This window comes from Sarcophilus harrisii, chromosome 1 (genome assembly GCF_902635505.1).
Source record: "Sarcophilus harrisii chromosome 1, mSarHar1.11, whole genome shotgun sequence".
Taxonomy (NCBI): Eukaryota; Metazoa; Chordata; class Mammalia; order Dasyuromorphia; family Dasyuridae; genus Sarcophilus; species Sarcophilus harrisii.
This window is the reverse complement of record NC_045426.1, coordinates 429,729,334-429,748,242: the sequence shown is the minus strand read 5'-3', so window position 1 is coordinate 429,748,242 and position 18,909 is coordinate 429,729,334. Positions and strand designations below refer to the sequence as shown.

At 38.1% G+C, this 18,909-nt stretch overlaps 2 protein-coding genes across 2 annotated transcripts in view; both read right to left on the bottom strand.

Annotated features, from left to right (window-relative positions):
* Positions 1-517: 517 nt before the first annotated feature.
* Positions 518-3,467, bottom strand: LOC100921663 (selenide, water dikinase 2). The gene has a single exon (XM_003759816.4). It carries the CDS (start codon positions 3,381-3,383, stop codon positions 2,025-2,027), a length of 1,359 nt encoding a protein of 452 aa, XP_003759864.3. The 5' UTR covers positions 3,384-3,467; the 3' UTR covers positions 518-2,024.
* A 2,927-nt stretch (positions 3,468-6,394) lies between these two features.
* The window catches only part of SERPINB12 (serpin family B member 12), a 35,396-nt gene continuing 22,881 nt past the window's right edge, over positions 6,395-18,909 (bottom strand). The window contains exons 4-8 of the mRNA XM_031946181.1: positions 18,312-18,455; positions 16,455-16,572; positions 10,161-10,303; positions 9,402-9,557; positions 6,395-7,771 (exon numbers count right to left, since the gene is read on the bottom strand). Coding sequence (XP_031802041.1) covers positions 7,367-7,771; positions 9,402-9,557; positions 10,161-10,303; positions 16,455-16,572; positions 18,312-18,455 — 966 coding nt within the window. The 3' untranslated portion in view covers positions 6,395-7,366. The remainder of the gene's footprint in view (positions 7,772-9,401; positions 9,558-10,160; positions 10,304-16,454; positions 16,573-18,311; positions 18,456-18,909) is intronic.

Genomic DNA, 18,909 nt, shown 5'->3' with positions numbered 1-18,909 from the left:
CATCTTAAAGTTGTGAAAAACTACCACACTCTCTGAGATAGGGGATAAAACAGAATTCAAAGTTCAGAGAAAGAGTAAAATTGTGCAAAAATGTCAGCCCAGGAGGGATAGAAAGCTCTCAAGGATGAAATTCTGAAGATATGAAAAGCAATTCTGAGAAGGAAAAGAAGGGTTAGTTTTAAAAGTCTCATGTAGATACACAAGTAACTCATTAATTAACTAATTTTTAAAAGGTTAGGTAATTGAGGGCAAATAAAAAAAGCATTAAATGGTACTATAAAAACGTTTTTAAAAAGCATTAGATTTCAGAATAAACTGAGACTAAGTCAGGAATATAAAGACAAAAAAAAAAAAAAAAGATGTATTTAGCTTATACTGATAAAAAGAGAAGAATAAAAGATGGGATAGTACCACTGCCTAGAATGAATAAAACTACAAAGACAAGCAATAACAATAATAAATACATAGCACTTTAAGGTTTACAAAAAGTGCTTTACATAGATTATCTCATTTGATCCACAGCAAAATTACTCAATTCTTTATTTCTCTTCCAAATGGAATAGTCTTTGGACTGGAAAAGACAGAACAAAAGTAGATAACAGATAACAGAAGCATAAGGATAAGCCAGAATATATTGGGAACTCATGACTGCATAAATTCAAGTGACTAGGCCCACATGAATTACTTTCCAGGGTATTTCACTTAAAAGAGTATGTGATTGCTAAACCCCTGTCAGTAATATTTGAAATAATAATAGTTGATATTTATCTATCTTTTAAGATCTGCAAAGCACTTTACATGCATCATTTAATTTGCACCTCATAACAACCCTGTGAAGTAAAAACAAACATATTTCAGGGATGGGGAAACAAGTTCAGAGAAATTACATGAGTTGCCCATGATCACATAACTAGTATTAGAGGAAAGACTTGAAATCAGATCTCATGGCTAGAATTTTTTCCAGAACAGACAGAAGTACCCCAGTCTTGGAGAAGGGTAATATACTGATTTTACACAAAGGGAACTATATAGGCCAGAGAGATTAACTTTGATACTTATCAAAATAACAATATTAAACAAGACATTCATGAATATCTGGAAAAGGCTGTAGTGCTTATAGGAAACCAACATGGCATCATCAAGAACAGTTCATGCCAAACTATCCATTTTCCTTTTTTGATAATTTTGCTACACTGATAAAAGGAATGCTAAGGATACAGTTTATCCAAATTTAATTTTTTTCAATTGTTTATTGAGATCTGAAAATTAATTTTTATTAGTTGAGTGATCAGGAATTGACAATTGGAAATTATACATTTTAGTGACACCAAGGCCTAGGCTCTGAGGTTTTGCTCAGCTTCTTCCAATCCTTAACTGGGTTTTATGGGAGAAGCATCATAAATAGAGACAAGGCCAGGTTAGCAGAATGGCTTCAAGTCATTACTTCCCAATCTCTGGACAAGCTGCTCACTTCTTGGCCAGGGTGGGGAAGAGCCAACACTTCAGAAAAAAAAAGTCCAATAAATAATTCCAGATAATACCATCCTATTATTACAAGTTTGAAAGTTTTTGTTCTAGGCTTATTTGTTTATGATCTAAGTTCTTTTCAATGTGTCCTTCACCTTCAATAAATAATCTATAATTTCCTATGTATGAATATAATCAACCAAGCAATCTCTCTAATCACATAGTTTAAGAAAAAATCCTCAAACTTTAAACAGCTTCATCTTGCTGCTGGAAGGGGAAATAAAGTTATACTGCTTCTCTCCTATAGAAGAGACTGCCAAACCCATCCAGAGAGTAGAAAACATCTAAAATATAATTTATGACATTGAACTAAGCACAAAAGCAGCTGTTTTCCTTAACTGGCTCATTAATCAAAGTCACCCAAACAGGGCAACTTTACCATTCAAATAAGTTTCTTTGGAAATTTCCCCTTCCTCAAAATAGTAAGTAGTCCTTTAAAACGATCCATGATTGTGTCCAAAAGTCTTTAAGGTCCAAATAAATGCTGCTTTGCCATCTCATGAACTAGACTCAAAGCTAGAAGTGGAATTATTGGGATGAAGAGGTACAGTAGTTCCACGTGGTGCGACTTCAATAATCCCTGGCCTGTCGATGATGCGGGCAGTCTGGTTACCTTTTTCCACAATGCCAATAATCCATGCTTGGTGACCCTCTCCATATTTAGGGGATCTAAGCTCAGCACAGAAACGAGCGGCATGCTCTCGGGGTAGACAAATCAGTAAACCTCCAGAGGTTTCTGCAGATGTTCCCTGGAGCAGACCAAAGCGCCCACTGGCCTTACTAATAGCGGCCATTTTGGCGATGATTGGAAGGTTATGAATAACAAAGGATACTTGACTTCTTTGTTGCTTTGCCAGGTTCTGAGCATGTCCCAAGATTCCAAAGCCAGTGACATCAGTGGCAGCATGAGCATTATAAGTGTGCATTAATCCAGCCGCAGTTCTATTCAGCATGGCCATACTAAACATGGCCTCTTGATAAGCTAATTCGACATCTTCTCTGGTGACCACCAATCTTATTTTGTTCCACCTCTCTGGATTATCCAGCCACTGGTGGGCATTGACTGCCACCTGAGTTCCTAAAGGTTTGGTCAGCACCAGCACGTCCCCAGGAACTGCACTATCCGGCATGATAAACTCATTCGGCTGACAGACCACAGTAGCCACCCCTCCGATTATGATCCAGGGGTTTACCACCGTCTGTCCGCCCGTCACTGATGTGCCTCCTTCCTCAGCAGCATCCCTAAAGCCTTTGATCATAAGAGGCATGATTTTTTCTCTTTCATCCTCATTCATCTTTTGGCTGACGCTGAGTAGCATCAGCATGTTATCGCACTCGGTGATGCCCATGGCGTAAAGATCGCTTAGCACGTTGGCGCAGGCAATCCGCCCCATCATGTAGGGGTCGTCAACCAGCGGGTAAAAGAAGTCCGTGGTCTGCACCAGCGAGAGCCCGCCGTGCCTCAGGGGGATCACGCAGGAGTCCATGCCTATGCCGAGGATGGGGGAGGCGGCGGGGGCGCCCGCCGCCGACGAAAGGAAGCCGGCCTCCGGCCCGGACTCCTGGGCGCCCGGCCCCGAGGACTCCTCCGTGGAGCTGTCCCCAAAGCCGAGGCCTAGGCCGAGGGCCCGCGGGGGCCGCTCCTCCAGCCGCTTCAGTCCCTCCAGGAGCGTGAGCAGCGCCTCCTGGGGGACCTTGCAGCCTCATCCTTTCATGTCGGAGAAGCTCGTCAGGCGCCAGCTCGGGCTCAGCCCCAGCGCCTGGGGCTCAAAGGGGCGATAGGAGCCCGCGAAGAAGCCGCCGACCGCGGGGGGGACGGCTCCGTTCCCAACCGTCGCTGCCGCCGCAGCAGCCATAGCGCCTGCTCAGTCCCCGCAGCCTGCGCCAGGCTCTCGCGAGGTTACTGGTAACTGTCCTTCCACCGAGCGCTCCTTCCGCCTGCTTTGTGACGAGTAGAATGAGGGGAGCGGCTCAGGCTGTCTGGTGCGCGAGCTCCCGGGCTGCCGCTGCTGGGCCGCAGCGCCAGCTCTTGCGCTGCCGCTGAGAGCCCCTGCTGCTGTGCGGGAGCGCGAGCGCCCGGGCTGCAGCTGGCTGGGTCTCGTGCCGCCTGATGCGCGAGCTCCCGGGCTGCAGCTGGGGGCTTCTGTTGCTGTGCCGAAGCGCGAGCTCTTGCGCTGCCGCTGCTGCTGTGCGGGAGCGCGAGCGCCCGGGCTGCAGCTGGCTGGGTCTCGTGCCGCCTGATGCGCGAGCTCCCGGGCTGCAGCTCTGGTCTTCTGTTGCTGGGCCGGAGCGCGAGCGCCCGGGCTGCAGCCGGCTGGGTCTCGTGCCGCCTAACGCGCGAGCTCCCGGGCTGCTGTCGCGGAGCGCGCAAGGAGTGGGAGGAGAGGATGCGGAATGAGCCGAACGGCCCCACGCAGAGCCCAGCTGCAACTGGCGCTAGGCCTTCTTGCAAAGAGGCTGCCCGTGCAACTTCCCTTAGGGGGGGAGGGACTGTGCTGGCAGGGCTGCTGCGGTTTTATCAATAATAAACACTGCTAGTAGCTAAATAATCAGCTTCTGATTGACTTCCTGGTGTCGGGCTAAGGAGTCGCCTCCTTCCGAGATAGGCAAACTGAGGGGTTAAGTGACTTGCGCAGGATCACACAGATTTTGAAGATAAGATTCAAATGGAGATGGCCCGGATTCCCGAGTCCAGCCTGCCACTGCCCCTTGTCCACAAAATAAGCAAAACTTTAACAGTAAAAGTCCAAAAAGGTATTAAATGAATTGGGTCAGTTTAAAAGATGAAATTTAATGGAGCCACATAAGTGAAAAATCTTTATGTTTAAAAACTCATTTACAGATAATGGCAGCTCCCCTCCTCCCCAAGAAAAAAAAAAACTCTGAGGCTTTTAATGGACTAAAATTCAGTATGAAGAACACTTGCATTAAGTCCACAGTACGTGATGCACTTTATTTACTCTGGCCAGACCCGATACCCAGAGCATTATATTTCGTTTTGACGGCATGTTTAGGAAGGATATTAATAAACTAGAGAAGATATAGAAGCGAGCAAACTAAGAGCTTGGAATGCATAGCTGTTTGAAGTCTGAGGCCATAAAGTGACTCAGAGCAGGGAGAAATTTGAATTCGTAATCCAGTCTCGGGCCCTTCTACCTGTCAGACCCTATGCTGTTATGCCAAAGTTCCCTTTTAATGGGGTGACCAGTTCCTCCAATTGTCCTATTTCGTAATTCTGCCTTAGGTTATAACCATCCCCTCTTAATGGTTGAGATAAAGGTTTTATAGACATTCCTTAATGTCATTAGAATATCAGTAACCTCCTTATCCTAGATTATCCCCACCTAGGTCCCTCCATTCATTATGTCATTGTTCTTGTTATTCCATAAAAGGCTTGCTGTCCCAATACTGGGGGCTAGCCGTGGGATCAACATGGATCCCAGTATTTCTCTCCATTTAATAAATTATTGAATTGGTCTCTAATCTCTGTCTTGCTCAGTTTCTTTGGCATTACAATAAAGTCACCAAAATACTGTACACCTCAGTTTCCTAAATTGTAAAAGAATAACACTCATCTCAGTATTGTGAAGAACAAAATAGATTTTTGTAAAATGCTTAGCAAAGTGCTTAGTACATAGCAGGAAGTTTAAAAATGCTTGTTTGCCCTTCTCCACCTCCCGATTCCATCCAACAAGTTTGTTGTTTTTTAAGAGTATCAACTACATCAGGAAGGCAAGTGGATTTAAGTGAGACAGTGCTATGCAAAGTCTCCAGTCTCACTCCTCCAGTCCAGAAAAATCCAGAAAACTGGAGATGAGCTGAATGCAGTGGAAGACCTTGGCCTTTTTAAACTAAAGTCTTTCCTAGATCTGTTTGTCTGAGGCAATACCCATTCAGTGACTAAGATTAGGTAAGAAATGAGGCAAAGAATGGTCTCTTTTACCTCGTCAAAAAAAAAAAAAAAAAAAAAAGAGGAGGAGGAGGAAGATCAATATGGGAAAGAAAGACCCTCAAGGTTTTTGGATGAAATAGAAACTATGGCTATTTACACTAACTCTGAGTCATCAGAACCCAAACAATGATCTAGTGTCTACCCCTGCCACCATTCCTAGGAATTGTAGCTATTTGAGCTAGACAACAGAAGACTACTTTGGAGAGATGTGATAATGATCTACACTTACTGTATAGTCTACTCTTCAAGGAGAGACTCCATTTATTTTTCTTGATATCAGTCAGAAAGTCTATATTTTTTCCCATAATGTATAAATGAATATTCTCATTTGAAATCTATCTTTGAATCTTTGACAATTCAACAACTTTTTAAGTTTTTTTTTCAAAACATATGCATAGTTTTTTTGCAAACCCTTGTGTTCCAATTTTTTTCTTTTTTCTTCCACCCTCTCCTCTAGGTGGCAAGTAATCCAATATATGTTAAACTTGTGCAATTCCTCTATAAATACGTCCATAATAATCATGCTGCACACGAAAAGTCAAATCAAAAAGGAAAAAAAAATGAGAAAGAAAACAATGCAAACAAACAACAACAAAAGCTAAAATACTATATTGGGATCCACACTCAATGACTACAGTCCTCTCTCTGGATGCAGATGGCTCTCTCCATCAATGTAACAACAGCCATCACAGCTTCTCTGGGACACCATGAATTGAATTCAATAATTCCAAAACTAGAATTTTTTTATACCCTTCTTTTATATCTTGATGTTTGACTCTGGGCAAGTCACTTAATCTATGCCCCAATTTCCTCAGCAGTAAATGGGGGTCATAATAGCATCTATCTCCCAAATTTATTATGAGGATTAAATTAGATTAATATTTGTAAAGAACTTATCACAATGCTAAGCACATAGACATTTAATAAATGTTTATTTCATTCCTTTCTACATTAACCATTTAAATAACATAGTCAAAGCTTATGTGGATTATACTTCACATCTTTCTTGTTTTGCTCAATAAAAAACAATTTTTTTTTATTACTTGGCAACATGATTTGGACATTTTAATTAGCAAACCATCTTTGTTTAAAGGAACATTTTAAAATCAGTACAGATGATATGTTAACAAGGAAGACATCAGAAAGGTTAACTAATCCCTCTCCCTATAAATGTGAGTTTTATTTCTCAGCATTTATAGTGGACAAAACATGATTTTTCTATGACTCAGATTCTGAGAAATGTCATCTTCCTTGTCTCTGAAAGGAATGCATATTTAGCATATTCCTGTTCACTAAGGAAAGGATAAATCTAATCTGATTTTCAACTTTTAGTAAGTGTTAATCTAGATGTATCTAGTTTTGTTTTTCGCACTTTAGGGTTTGTCTGGACTGCAGTACTTTCTGTAGTAGACACTTAAATGTATATTGAATGGAATTGGCATAGTGTCTGACACAGTGACTTATGAAAAGCATTTTTCATTTAACTATAATTCCAAGACTTCTGTTTTTCTTAAATTGTTATCTAATAGAACCTGTTCCTTTTCTGAGTACATTCACTTGTTTCATTAGTTACACAGAAAAACAAAATAAGAAAGAAAATAAACATTTTTCTGAACTTTGTTAATGTGGAAATCTTGGAGTGGGGAAGTCAATGAAGATAAGTGGACCTAGGAGCTGGCAGGTGAACTGTCAAGAAAGAAAGAAATTTATTGGCTATCGTGTTTCATGAACCCCCAGAAGAGAAACCGGAAGTGACGTTGGTTAATAGCTGGGAGTTAGAGCTGATGGGATTGGACAAATTACTGACAAATTCTAATACTGGTCCCTAATACGCATGTTATACCGTTTTCTTGCTATCCCATGAAGCAGAGGAAAATAGATCCATTCTCAAGGAGAGTAGACTTTGCCATAGAAAAGGATGGTGTTTGTTTTGTTTTCTCTGATGAAAAACAAAAATGGGTGATTGGCATTAAATGTCACATAAGGTGACACAGACCTTGTAGCGACCACGGTTCCTGTGGCAGCTGCTGCTTGGGTACCATCCTCATTAACCTCTAGAAATGTCTTGTGGACAGCTTTTGACAAATACAGATTAGGGCTTGAAGACATTCCTGTAAGATCACATTTGGCTTCCTCAAAGACATCTGTGATCCCCATTTTTTGGAGAATAGCACTGAGATCCAAGTTGCTTTCCATGGTGAACTGAGGAAAGGAGATGTCTACCATTTCATCATACATAATAGTAGGACTGGTCCATTCTGTTATTTTTTCATGAGTCATATTCTTTTCAAGCTACCAGGATAAAAAAATAAATAATTAGTGTTAGTAATGAGAAGTTTCTTTCCAAAAATTAACTCACTATCCATAGCTGCTGAACACTACAAGAGTTTTTCCCCAGCATTTTTGATTTTAAATTCTTCCAGGTTAGTTCTTTATTGATTTAAAAAGCTATCTTAAACACTTCTGTCCTCAATTGGAAGAGTGACATACAACCTGATCCTTTAACTATCTCTTTGGAGTTTAATTTTTTGAACAATCTATCCCCAGGATTCCAAGCAGCTTCCTATACCTCATATACCCCAGACAGATGAGTCTGGAAAGTCTAATGCTGAAAGTGAAGCATATTTCTCTGAGAAAAAGGTCTAGGCCCTTTCCATATTCTATGTCCACTTTCCCTTGATTTTTAATAGAAAGAGGTAAGATTTGAGACGGTATTAATTTTCCCTTTGATTATGAAGAGAAAAAGAAAAATCCATTTAGTTTGAATAGATCCTTATTCATGAAAGCAAGAATTTGTTGGATAGATATTTAAGAATAAATATCTGTTTAATTGATGAATGATTTGTTAAGTGTTTCTGATAGCTGAAGTACAATTGGACTTCAGAAGTAAAGTCATCAAGTATCTTTTCTAAATGTGCAATTCACAGAATCACAGAATTTTGGAGTAAGAATGTGTGGTTCAGAAATGATGAGGGGTCACCATTTAATAAAAAAAGCTGGAGAGATCTCTAGAAGCAAAGCAAAGATTATTATACTTTCTTGTGAGAAGGGCATCCCACCAGTCCAGCAGACAGTGGAAGGGAGGAAGCACTTCTGGGGCAGGGTTAACACTTTTAATCCTTAATGCAAATACACCTTCCCACTATTGACCCTCATCCTCATCCAAGAACACATTCTAATATGAGGATCATAAAATCCTCAAAGATCTTATATTCTAAAATGCGGGAACTACCCAAGAATTTGAACTTGACCAATAAGTACATAGTTGCCCATATTTGACTGAAATAGGGAGAAAATGATGTCATGGGAGGATAGCAGGAAGAGGACTTAAGTATGCCCTTGACTCAATCTTCAAAGTCCTTCAGGCCTATTCAAACTCTGAAGTAGATGAAGCCTTACTTAATTTTCACAACTGTCTTGAAAGATTTCACCTCATCTCCTTCAAGAAGGTACCTCTGGGACCTTCTAATCTGATGTGTACCCATTGCATGTCCCTGATAAGTGGTTATCCCATCTCTGCTTCAAGACCTACAAGGAATCATTCCATTCCACTTTTACAATTCTAATTGTTCATTCGTTTTTCTTTATATAAAGCTAAATTAGTTTCTTTTCAATTCCCACTCATTACTATTGGTTCTTCCCTTTAGAGCCAAGAAGAACAAATTTAATCCTTTTCCACATGACAATCTTTCACATTCTTGAATACATCTACCATGATGTCCCTCCCTGAGTCTTCTTTTCTCCAGGGTAAGACCCCCAATTTCAATACTCTTATGGCATGGACACAAGACTATTTACTATCTTAGTTGTTCCATCTCTGAAACTCCCTTGTTTATCAGAATCTATATTTAGTTAATTTGTTCACTTAATATTTCATTGGTTTAGGTAGTTCCCAGCAGAGAAATAAAAAATAATAATTTACTTCTTCCATTCCAGTGAAGTCCTCAGGAAGCAGCACAAACATGCTGAGTTTTCCCTTGATATACTTCATCTCAAGAATCTGAGTCTTTAATTCTTCAATATAACCAATTTTAAATGTATTCTGCTGTCTCATCATCTTCACACTTTTCTGTTCATTCTGTCAATAAAGGCAAGAAAGGTTAAGGGAAAACTACTACCCTTTCTCACAGACATTCAGTCTTGCTCATGGCTGCTTTGGGCAAATAGGGATTGGAACAGAATCTGTGATTTCATTGACTTTGAAAACTCCCAGATAAGGAATTTTTCTTTCTCAGAGCAGGTTAGCACTGTCTTTACAATTTACATTTTTAGAAAGTTACCTGGGGAAGGGGTGTCAACCTCAAATAGAAATGAAGTCCTTGACTGCTTATTGACTAAGAAAGCTACAAATTAACATTATTTATTTTGAAATTTCCTCCCTCCACGCCCCCAACATTTCCCAATTACATTTAAATCTGCTTCTGGTCCTACTTGCATTCCCTAGTTATGAGTTTGATATCTTTGACCCAGAAGAACTAAGAAGTTAAGTGACATGACCAGGGTCACACCACTAGTCTGTACAAGAGGTAAAACCTGATTGCTTTTTCCTGGTTTTGAGGTAGACTCTTTATCCATCACTCTGTGTTGTATCTATTTAATAATATTCTCAAAAATAATAATATAAAATAATTTTTTTAAATGACTGGTGTCTTTAGTGGAACATTTATTTAGAGGTTACTACCTTGTTTAGCCAAAAAGGTGAATCTTCTGTTTTTTCATGGTCAAAACTTTTTTCCCATTTGGCCTTATAGTAGACAGCATTCACCAGCACCAGGACTGTGGAATCAGTAATGTTGTCTTTGTCAAAGAGGTCCTTGATTTTACCTGAAGGAAACATTCTAAGTGTAAGATTTTGTTGTTCACTTGCTACAGCAGTGTCCAAGTCTTCTTAATCCCATTTGGGATTTTCTTGACAAAGACATTTCCTTCTCCAGTTTATTTTGCAGATGAGAAAACTGAGGCAAACAAACTAGGTTAAGTGATTTGCCTAAAGAAATGAGGAAAGTGAATCTTCCTCCCTTTAGGGCTGGCTCTCTGTCCACTGTATCACATGGCTGCCCATAGCTATAGTCAGATCACTGCTTTGGCTCTAATTGTTAGGGAAGTTTTCCTTCCATTAAGATTCTTTGAAGCTTACATATAATACTTGCTCAGCTTTCTTAGGAGAAATAGAACAAGTGTAATCTATTCCACATGAAAGCCCTTTAAATCTATAATAGATAGTATGTCCCTTCAAAGTCTTCTCTAGTTGAAACATCCCCATTTCTTTCAATTAATCCCCCTGTGGCAAGTTCTCCAGTCCTTTTAGCATCCTGGTGACTGTTTCTGGACATAACTTCTCAATTTCTTTCCTCAAAGTTGTCATCCAGATCTGAACACAACATTCAAGATCTGATATAACAAGATGTGATGTATCACAAAATAGTGATGTAACATTGTAGATGTAGTTATTTCCTTTGTTGTTCTAAACACTATAGCTTTCTTAATGGGGCCCAGGATAGTATTTGTTGGGGTCTGGCGGGGAGGGGTCCCCAGATCAAAACTCTTGATTCATACTGATTACAAGTCACCTGAAACATTCCAATTTCTTTCACATAAACTAATTTCTCACCATGCCAGTCTCATCCAAAACATATTCTATTTTTTAATTCATGCATAGAACATTGCCCTTATTCATATTAAGTTTCATTTTATTAGACTGAGCCCAAATTTCTAACCTGTTAAGACGTTTTGAGTCCTGGTGCTGATCTAATATGTTAGCTTCTCCACCTAGTTTTGTGTCCAATTCTTCTCTCAATGCTGCAAATTTGATAACCATGCTACCTATGTTTTTATCTGTTTATCACTAGTAAGTGTAAAGGGCAGGAACTAATGGTTATCTAGTTTAGCATGTGAGTTCTCTAGTTCAATATGATTGATTTAATCTTACAACAAAGAATGGTTCCCTAGTAATATAATGATTGGTTTATACTCAGTATTCTGTAATTGTAATTGTAATTGTAATTGTAATTGTAATTGTAATAGAGCATATAAACTGGGGACAAACTCAGCCAGAGGGAGACTTCAAGACAGATACCATCCTGATGGCTCTCCTGGCTTTATCACTTCTCCACTAAAGACCAAGGACTCAGGACTTGGTCCTCCAGAGAGCCAGTCTGAATACTATATTTTAATCACCCCGGTGTGGAGGCTCTAGAAAGTAATGGTACGTTTTGTCAACCCAACTTGGGGGCTCTAGAAAGCAGGACATTACATTTGGATGTGCAGACTGCTGACTGGTTGATTGGCTGAGACTGCTGACAAAGATTGGGAGACTGAAGGAGAAAATAAAGATTTTGGACTTTATTCCTGACTATTCTTGTGGTGATTATTCTGTTGAAACTATGGCTGGTCCTGAGACCTCCAGAAAGCTAACCAGAACACTACAAATAAGTATTATGGAAATAATAACTATAACTAATATGATGAACTTAACTCATATTATATATGAATATATGCTATATAAATATGATTAATAAATATAAAATATAACTAATAAATTATATGTAACATAGTAATAAATATAAATGTAATTATAAAGATTCAAAGATAGGTCCCTGAGTCACTAAACTAGATATTCTACTGGAAGCTGACATTTTAATCGACTATCCTTTGGATCTTGACATTCAATAATTCGATTTCACCTAATTGTAATGTTATCTAATCCATATCTCTCCATTTCATTCAAAAGGATGGTAAAAGAGATTTTTTAAAAGTATATTGCTGAATTCTAGGTCAACTATAATATAGCCCATGACTGACCAGCTTTGTAACTGCCAAAAAAAGAAATGAGATTCATCTGGCATAACTTGTTCTTGAGAAAACTGAGTTTGTTTTTTGTTTTGTGATCACTACTTCTTTTTCTAAATGTTTACTAACTCTACTCTTATTTTCAATTATTATTATTTTAATAACGTTTTATTTTTCCAAATATATGCAAAGATAGTTTTCAACATTCACCTTTGTAAAACCTTGTATTCCAAATTTTTTTCCCTCTCTTCCTCCCTGCCCCTTCTTCAAGACAGTAAGCAATTCTATATAGTTTAAACATGTGCATGCAATTCTTCTAAATATATTTCCATATTTGTCATGCTGCAAATGGGGAAAAAAATGAAAAAGAAGGAAAAAAAACAGCAAATAAACAACAAAAAACAAAGGTGAAAATATTATCCTTTGATTCAAATTCAGTCTCCATAGTTTTCTCTCTGGATGCAGATGGTTCTTTCTATCACAAGTCTTTTGGAATTGCCTTGAGTCACCACATTTTTGAAAAGAGCCAAGTCCATCACAGTTGATCATCCCATAATCTTGTTACTATGTACAATGTTCTCTTGGTTCTGCTTACTTTTTACAACATCAATTCACATTAAGTCTTTCCAGGCTTTTCTGAAATCAGCCTGCTCATCATTTCTTATAGAACAATAATATTCCATTATATTCATATATCATAACTTATTCAGCTATTCCCCCAACTGATGGATATCCCATTCCACTCAATTTTCAACTAACTCTACTTTTAATAATATAGTATAGGTTCTAGAATTTTACTAGGTTTTGAAGTCAAGCTTATTGTTTGCTGACCCCACATTTTTTTTTCTTTGGTCTTGCAGCATCTGATTCCTGTCATTCTTGATATGTCAAAGATTAGTAACAATAGTCTAGAAATCATGTCTGTAGTTCTTTCAGCATTATTTGAACTCATAAAACATAATATTTCCCCTGAAGCCATGATTACATGGACCATTTAATTGGCTCTTTGAATACTTTCCCTTACATTGCTGTTGACCTTTTTATTTAAAAAAGGCAACATGTTTACATCAAATGAGTATTGTCTTTGGAGTAAAAGGATCTGTCTTCCTATTTGAATCAAGTGCTTGTTATTTGTGAGTCCTCTGTCATATCTCAACATTTCTGAGTCTTGGTTTCTTCAGTTCCAAATAAACAGGTGGAGTACATGTCCTCTGTAGTCTTTTCCAGGTCTAAATCCCATCATATTATGTATACATCCTGTCTCCCCAATTGGATTATAAGTTCCCTGGATGCCTTAAACATTCTTGTATCCCACACAGATTCCAGAGCAGTGCTATATAGCAATAGTTAAGTAAATGTTTGTAGATAAATCAAAGACAACATGTATAAATAACTTCATTCTTAGGAATCCCATCAAGTAGCTTGATGGTCAATGAAAGTACTTGATAGCATATTGATTCTCTCAGTCCTGGGATACAAATGTGGTTAGAAAGCTGTTCAGTCTGGCTTGTGGCGTCAATAAGGAGCAGACCTGGACTTTTCCCCATGAAATGTCATGGATTCTCAGCCCTGTACCAAAGGAATTGGTTTTCTGTATTACGCATTAGGGGGAGAGATTTAGAACCATAGAATGGTAGATCTGGGAAGCATAGTCATCAATCATGTTCAACTCACTTGTTTTACTGATGAGGCAGTAAAACAAGCTTCAGCATTTTCCCCAAGATCACATAACTAGCTGGCAGAAAAACAAGCTAGCACTAGAATTTACCTCTATAGATCATTTTGATTTCTTTTAGGATCCAATGCAGAGGGCAGAATTAAAAAACAATATTTGTATAATAATAGCAACATCAGAAAGACAGCTTTGAGAGACTTAAGAATTCTGATCAGTTCAATGAACAGCCATGATTCCAGGGGACCAATGCATGAAACATGTTAGCCACTTCCTGACAGAGAAGTGATGAACTTGGGATACAGAATCAAACATATATTTTTGGACAGGAGCAATGTGGCAGTTTTGTTTGACCATAGTTATTTGTTACAAGGGTCTTGTTTTTCTTCTTTCTTTTCCCTTTTAATTTGGGGTTTAAGAGAAAATAAACATTCAATGAAAAATAAAGAAAATAGATGCATTAATTCAGATGTAACACCCCACAGTCTTAAGAACAGCCTTAATCTTAACAGAGTGAAACTTCTTACTCTACCAGTTTAAATATAATCATATTATTAGTATATCACAAAGGCAGTATCTTATTTCAAAATATAATAATGGAAAAAGTGGAAAGAGTATTGATCTTGGAATAGGAAAACCTGAGTTTGAGAACGATTTTAGGCAAATCATTTTAGCACTTCTGGGGCACATTTTGCTCATCTATAAAATGAGAGGGTTGGGACCAATTACTTCTAAGATTCCTTCTAACTATGATAATCTGTAACCTGCTTATTAGAGATAACCATAAGAATACGTAATTATCAAAGGGGAAATAATGTTGGAAAAAAGATCAAGGGGTGAGATGTAACTTCATAGATACTGGGTCATGGCCCACAAAATCACAATAATTAACTCTGAGGAAAATGTGGTTGGTATTCTAGACTATAGGTGAGCAACCTAGAACCTGTATTTAAAAGTGACATTTAAATGTGATTGGAGTTGAATGGACACATTTCGAGGTTTTATCCCTAGAAGATCCTGCCCAGTGACTTCTTAATTTAGACATGTCAAAATTCAAAGCATTTTGATTCCACCCACAAGTGATCTAATCACAGTAAAAACTGTGCCAAGAAAGGGAGAGGTCCCATTTTAATGAGAAGTTCTGCTGCCACTTCAAAATCAAACACTGGGTATTTTTTAAAGGATTATGTGTACTGATGCAGTTTCTCGTTTCAATTCATAAAAATATTCTATTCATACTACATTCAAATCTTTACATTCTCTGCTTTCTCATGTATCCCTCTTCACTCAGGACAAAATATAAAATATTGAAAGAAAATATTAGGAAAATTGGCCTTTATTGCTTTAGTTTTGTTTTGGCAAACCCATATCTCTGCAGAATTTAAACTCTTGTGTGGCAGCTGCTTTATACTTAATAGAAATAGAAATTCTGAATTTCTTGCTGGTGTTCTCCTGTGTCATGTTGATGTTTTCCTCAGTATACAAATAATGATGTTAAAGAAAAACATCTAGGTTCCATTGTCAATCCCGTTAGCACTAGCAAAGCAATTTTTCAAAACTCTCACTGGATGGTTGCCAGTAGTATGATATAGCAGGCAAAGCATTGATTCTAAACCAGAAAAACAGCATTTAAATAATAAGAGCAATATCAGAAAGACAGTTTTAAGAGACTTAGAAACTCTGAATCCCCAACAACTCAGTTGGAATCCCAACTCTAACACTTGGTCCATGATAATATATAAAACCTATTTTATCAGTTTCACATGTAAAATGAGAATGATGACACTGATTGTGGGGAGCGGGCACTAAACTACAGCCACATAAGGCCAACCTTGAATAGGTTGAATCTCCTGATCACATTATACCAAAGACTTCCTGAATAGGAATCTCCTAATCACATCCTAACTTTGAATAGGCAGATATCTAGGCATCCCCTAATCGCATCATAGAGCTTCCTGCCACCTGAAACATCTGAGCAGCTCATCCTTGGGCGGGATACCAACCCTTTGTCATGGACCCCCCACCCTGTACTGTGTTTGAACAACCCTGCCTTCTTTTCTACTGCTATATATATCTGTATTATTGCACCCATTAAAATGAGGCTTGATCAGAATGATTTGACTTGCCTAAATGCGCATCCCCTCTCTCTTGCCCTTATCTCTTTTCTTCCAGGGTCCACACACTTTGCCTCGCGGGCCGAGGCAACTGATAGCCCCAACCTGATAGGGTGGTCCTGAGGATCGGTGAGATAATTATGGAAAAGGCTTTTTAAACCATGAAATGCCATTTAGATGTCAGTTTTTATTGTCATTGCTGTTATTACTATAATTATTTATTTTAGTTTGTAACTTAGCAATCATTTATTCTCACCAGGCCTAATTTATTTCATTTTTAAAATAAAGGATTACAATAAGATGGACACTAAGATTCTCTTTTAGATCTAACTCATGATAAACATGCAAATCTAAAAATCTTTAGCTTTCCAACTCATACTAATGATTCTCACATTCTTACCTTGAGTTTGACATTCAACCCAGAAATTAATTTGTTGTCTGGATTTTTCTGTATCTTTTCGAAAATCCACACTTTCAATGGTTGTATGATAAAATTCCATCACATTATCTGAATATGCCTATTAGATTAGAGAAGTGGAAGATGTTACGACAAAATTATATATACTTAACTAGATCACCAGATAAGTAATCCAATAGTAGAGGGAAATCAGTCTCAGAAAATATCTATAGTCATTGGATATGGTAGAAAATGGGTCTTCCCATTCCTACTCATAACCAGTCTGAATCAGACAGTACCATTTGAGCAATTGCACTGAATTAATATAGTCATGAATTAAGGCAAAATTAGGGAATGATATATTCCTTTCTAAGCCAGTATTCCATGTTCAATTTATGGCCTATATACAAACTAGATATTTTTAAGTGACATAGACCATATCATCATTATCATCATCATCATCATTGGTATTATTGTTATTATTATTACTCCTGGAAAATCAAAACCCAGTATACAAAATCTCATTTTATCTGTAAGAAGGAAGTTTGATTCTGCTCTAAATTAGGAAATATCTTGGAATGTCATTTTTTCCCAACTCTATTGCATTATCATATCCTTCCACAAATTTAATTTTGATTCCTAAGGTTAGGGGCACCCCTAAATGGCAAAAATCATGCTTCCTATTGTAGGAATGGTTATAGTTGGATAAGGATTCAGTTCAATCTTCTCATTTTCCAGAAGAAAAACAAGGCCCAGGGAAATTAAGTGACTTTACAAAGCTAGTAAGTATCTGGTTGTAGGATTTGAATCTGGGTCTTCCTAATTCCAATTCTAATATCATTTCTGCTGTACCACTATTGTTTCTCTTTATGTTTAGAATGTCTCACCATAAGTTGACATGGAGCAAATGCACCCTGGTGGGTCCACCATTATCTAGAATCCATTGTTGCTAGGGAAGATAGTTGCTATGGTGAAAACAAGACTGGGTGTAACAACAGAATGATAAGCAAATTGAAATGCTTCTGGTCTAACCAAATACCTTGTTCGTCACTGATTTAGAATCACAACTATACTTCCTCAATCTCAAGTTTTGTCTCTTGTTACATACATACCCTCTCCCTTGTTTATCCTTCTAATATGTTTTTAACCTGGCTTCATCTTCAGATTTGTAGATACATAACATCCTACTTTCTCTGGCCTATGAAGTTCTATCACTGGCAACCCCAGCTAGACTTTGGCTTTTGTCGCAGATATCATTACTCTATATTATTTCTAAGAATTGTTATCTCTGGTCACTGATCTCTGCTTCTGATGCTGGTGCCCATCTTCACCCTGTAGACAAGAAGTATGGTACCTAGACATCTTGGCCAAAGCCTTTCCCCTTCTTCCACAGCAGGAAGGCTTCCGAGTGGACCATGCTGGCCATAGAACCACAACTTATGCTAGACAGTTAGGCCGTTAGAAATGGAATAATGAGCAGAAGAAACACTCAGAGACTTACTAGAGCATAAATTGGAGCTGTTTCAATGAGACAGCTGAGTTAGTTGTGGACTTCTGCCAAACTATGATTGAACATTTATGCAGCATTCATGGTATCTTTCTCAGAACTAGCAGGAGTAACACATGATTCTCAGCAATAGGGCTACAGACAGAAAGCAAGAACAGCAAGGAGCCGTCCAATGCATGAGAAAAACAATCATGGTGCAATATTCAGAAACACAGGCACAAATGGTTACCAGTCATCATCTCTAACATGTTCTTTTTTCCATCCATTGCATTGTCCTCAAGAGGAGCATTATAAAACACTGCTCTAGAAGGGAAAGAACTTCAAAACATACTTATTAGCTATGCTGTACTTACAGGACAGATTGGAAATTCCTGCTCTCCATACAGCCTGTTGGCTATACTCAGGGTGTAATCACATTTTATCCTGTCCAGCTTCTTGAGCAGGTTCCCAAAGTAGGAGTCAGAATCTTTATACCCATTACTCAAGGATGTCGTATTCTTGATAAGACATAATGAAATTGGAGTGTCATTAAACTGTCCCTTGAAAACATACTCTCTTCAGACATCTACTTATCATCATTCAACTAATTTCATTCAAGAACAGTAGTATTTCTATGTAGTTTAAAATTTTTAATTGTAGTATAGAATACTTAAGTAACAATGAATATTATAAAGGGAGCTCTTTAAATGGCATATTCTTTCATCTTACTGTATTGTCCTTAGAAGGAACACTAAAAAATTTTGCCAAACTTCATACAATCTTATCTGAATTTCAGGATCATGACCAGTCCTCTCACCAATATCTTCTTCATGCTGGATCCTCCACCTCTATTAACACAAGTTATTAAGTGATTTCCTCCAAGTTCATATACAGTAACTAACAGAAATATAGTTTGAACCCAGGTTTTAAATTTTTAGAAAAGTCATCCACAGTAGAAACTGTCAAAAGATA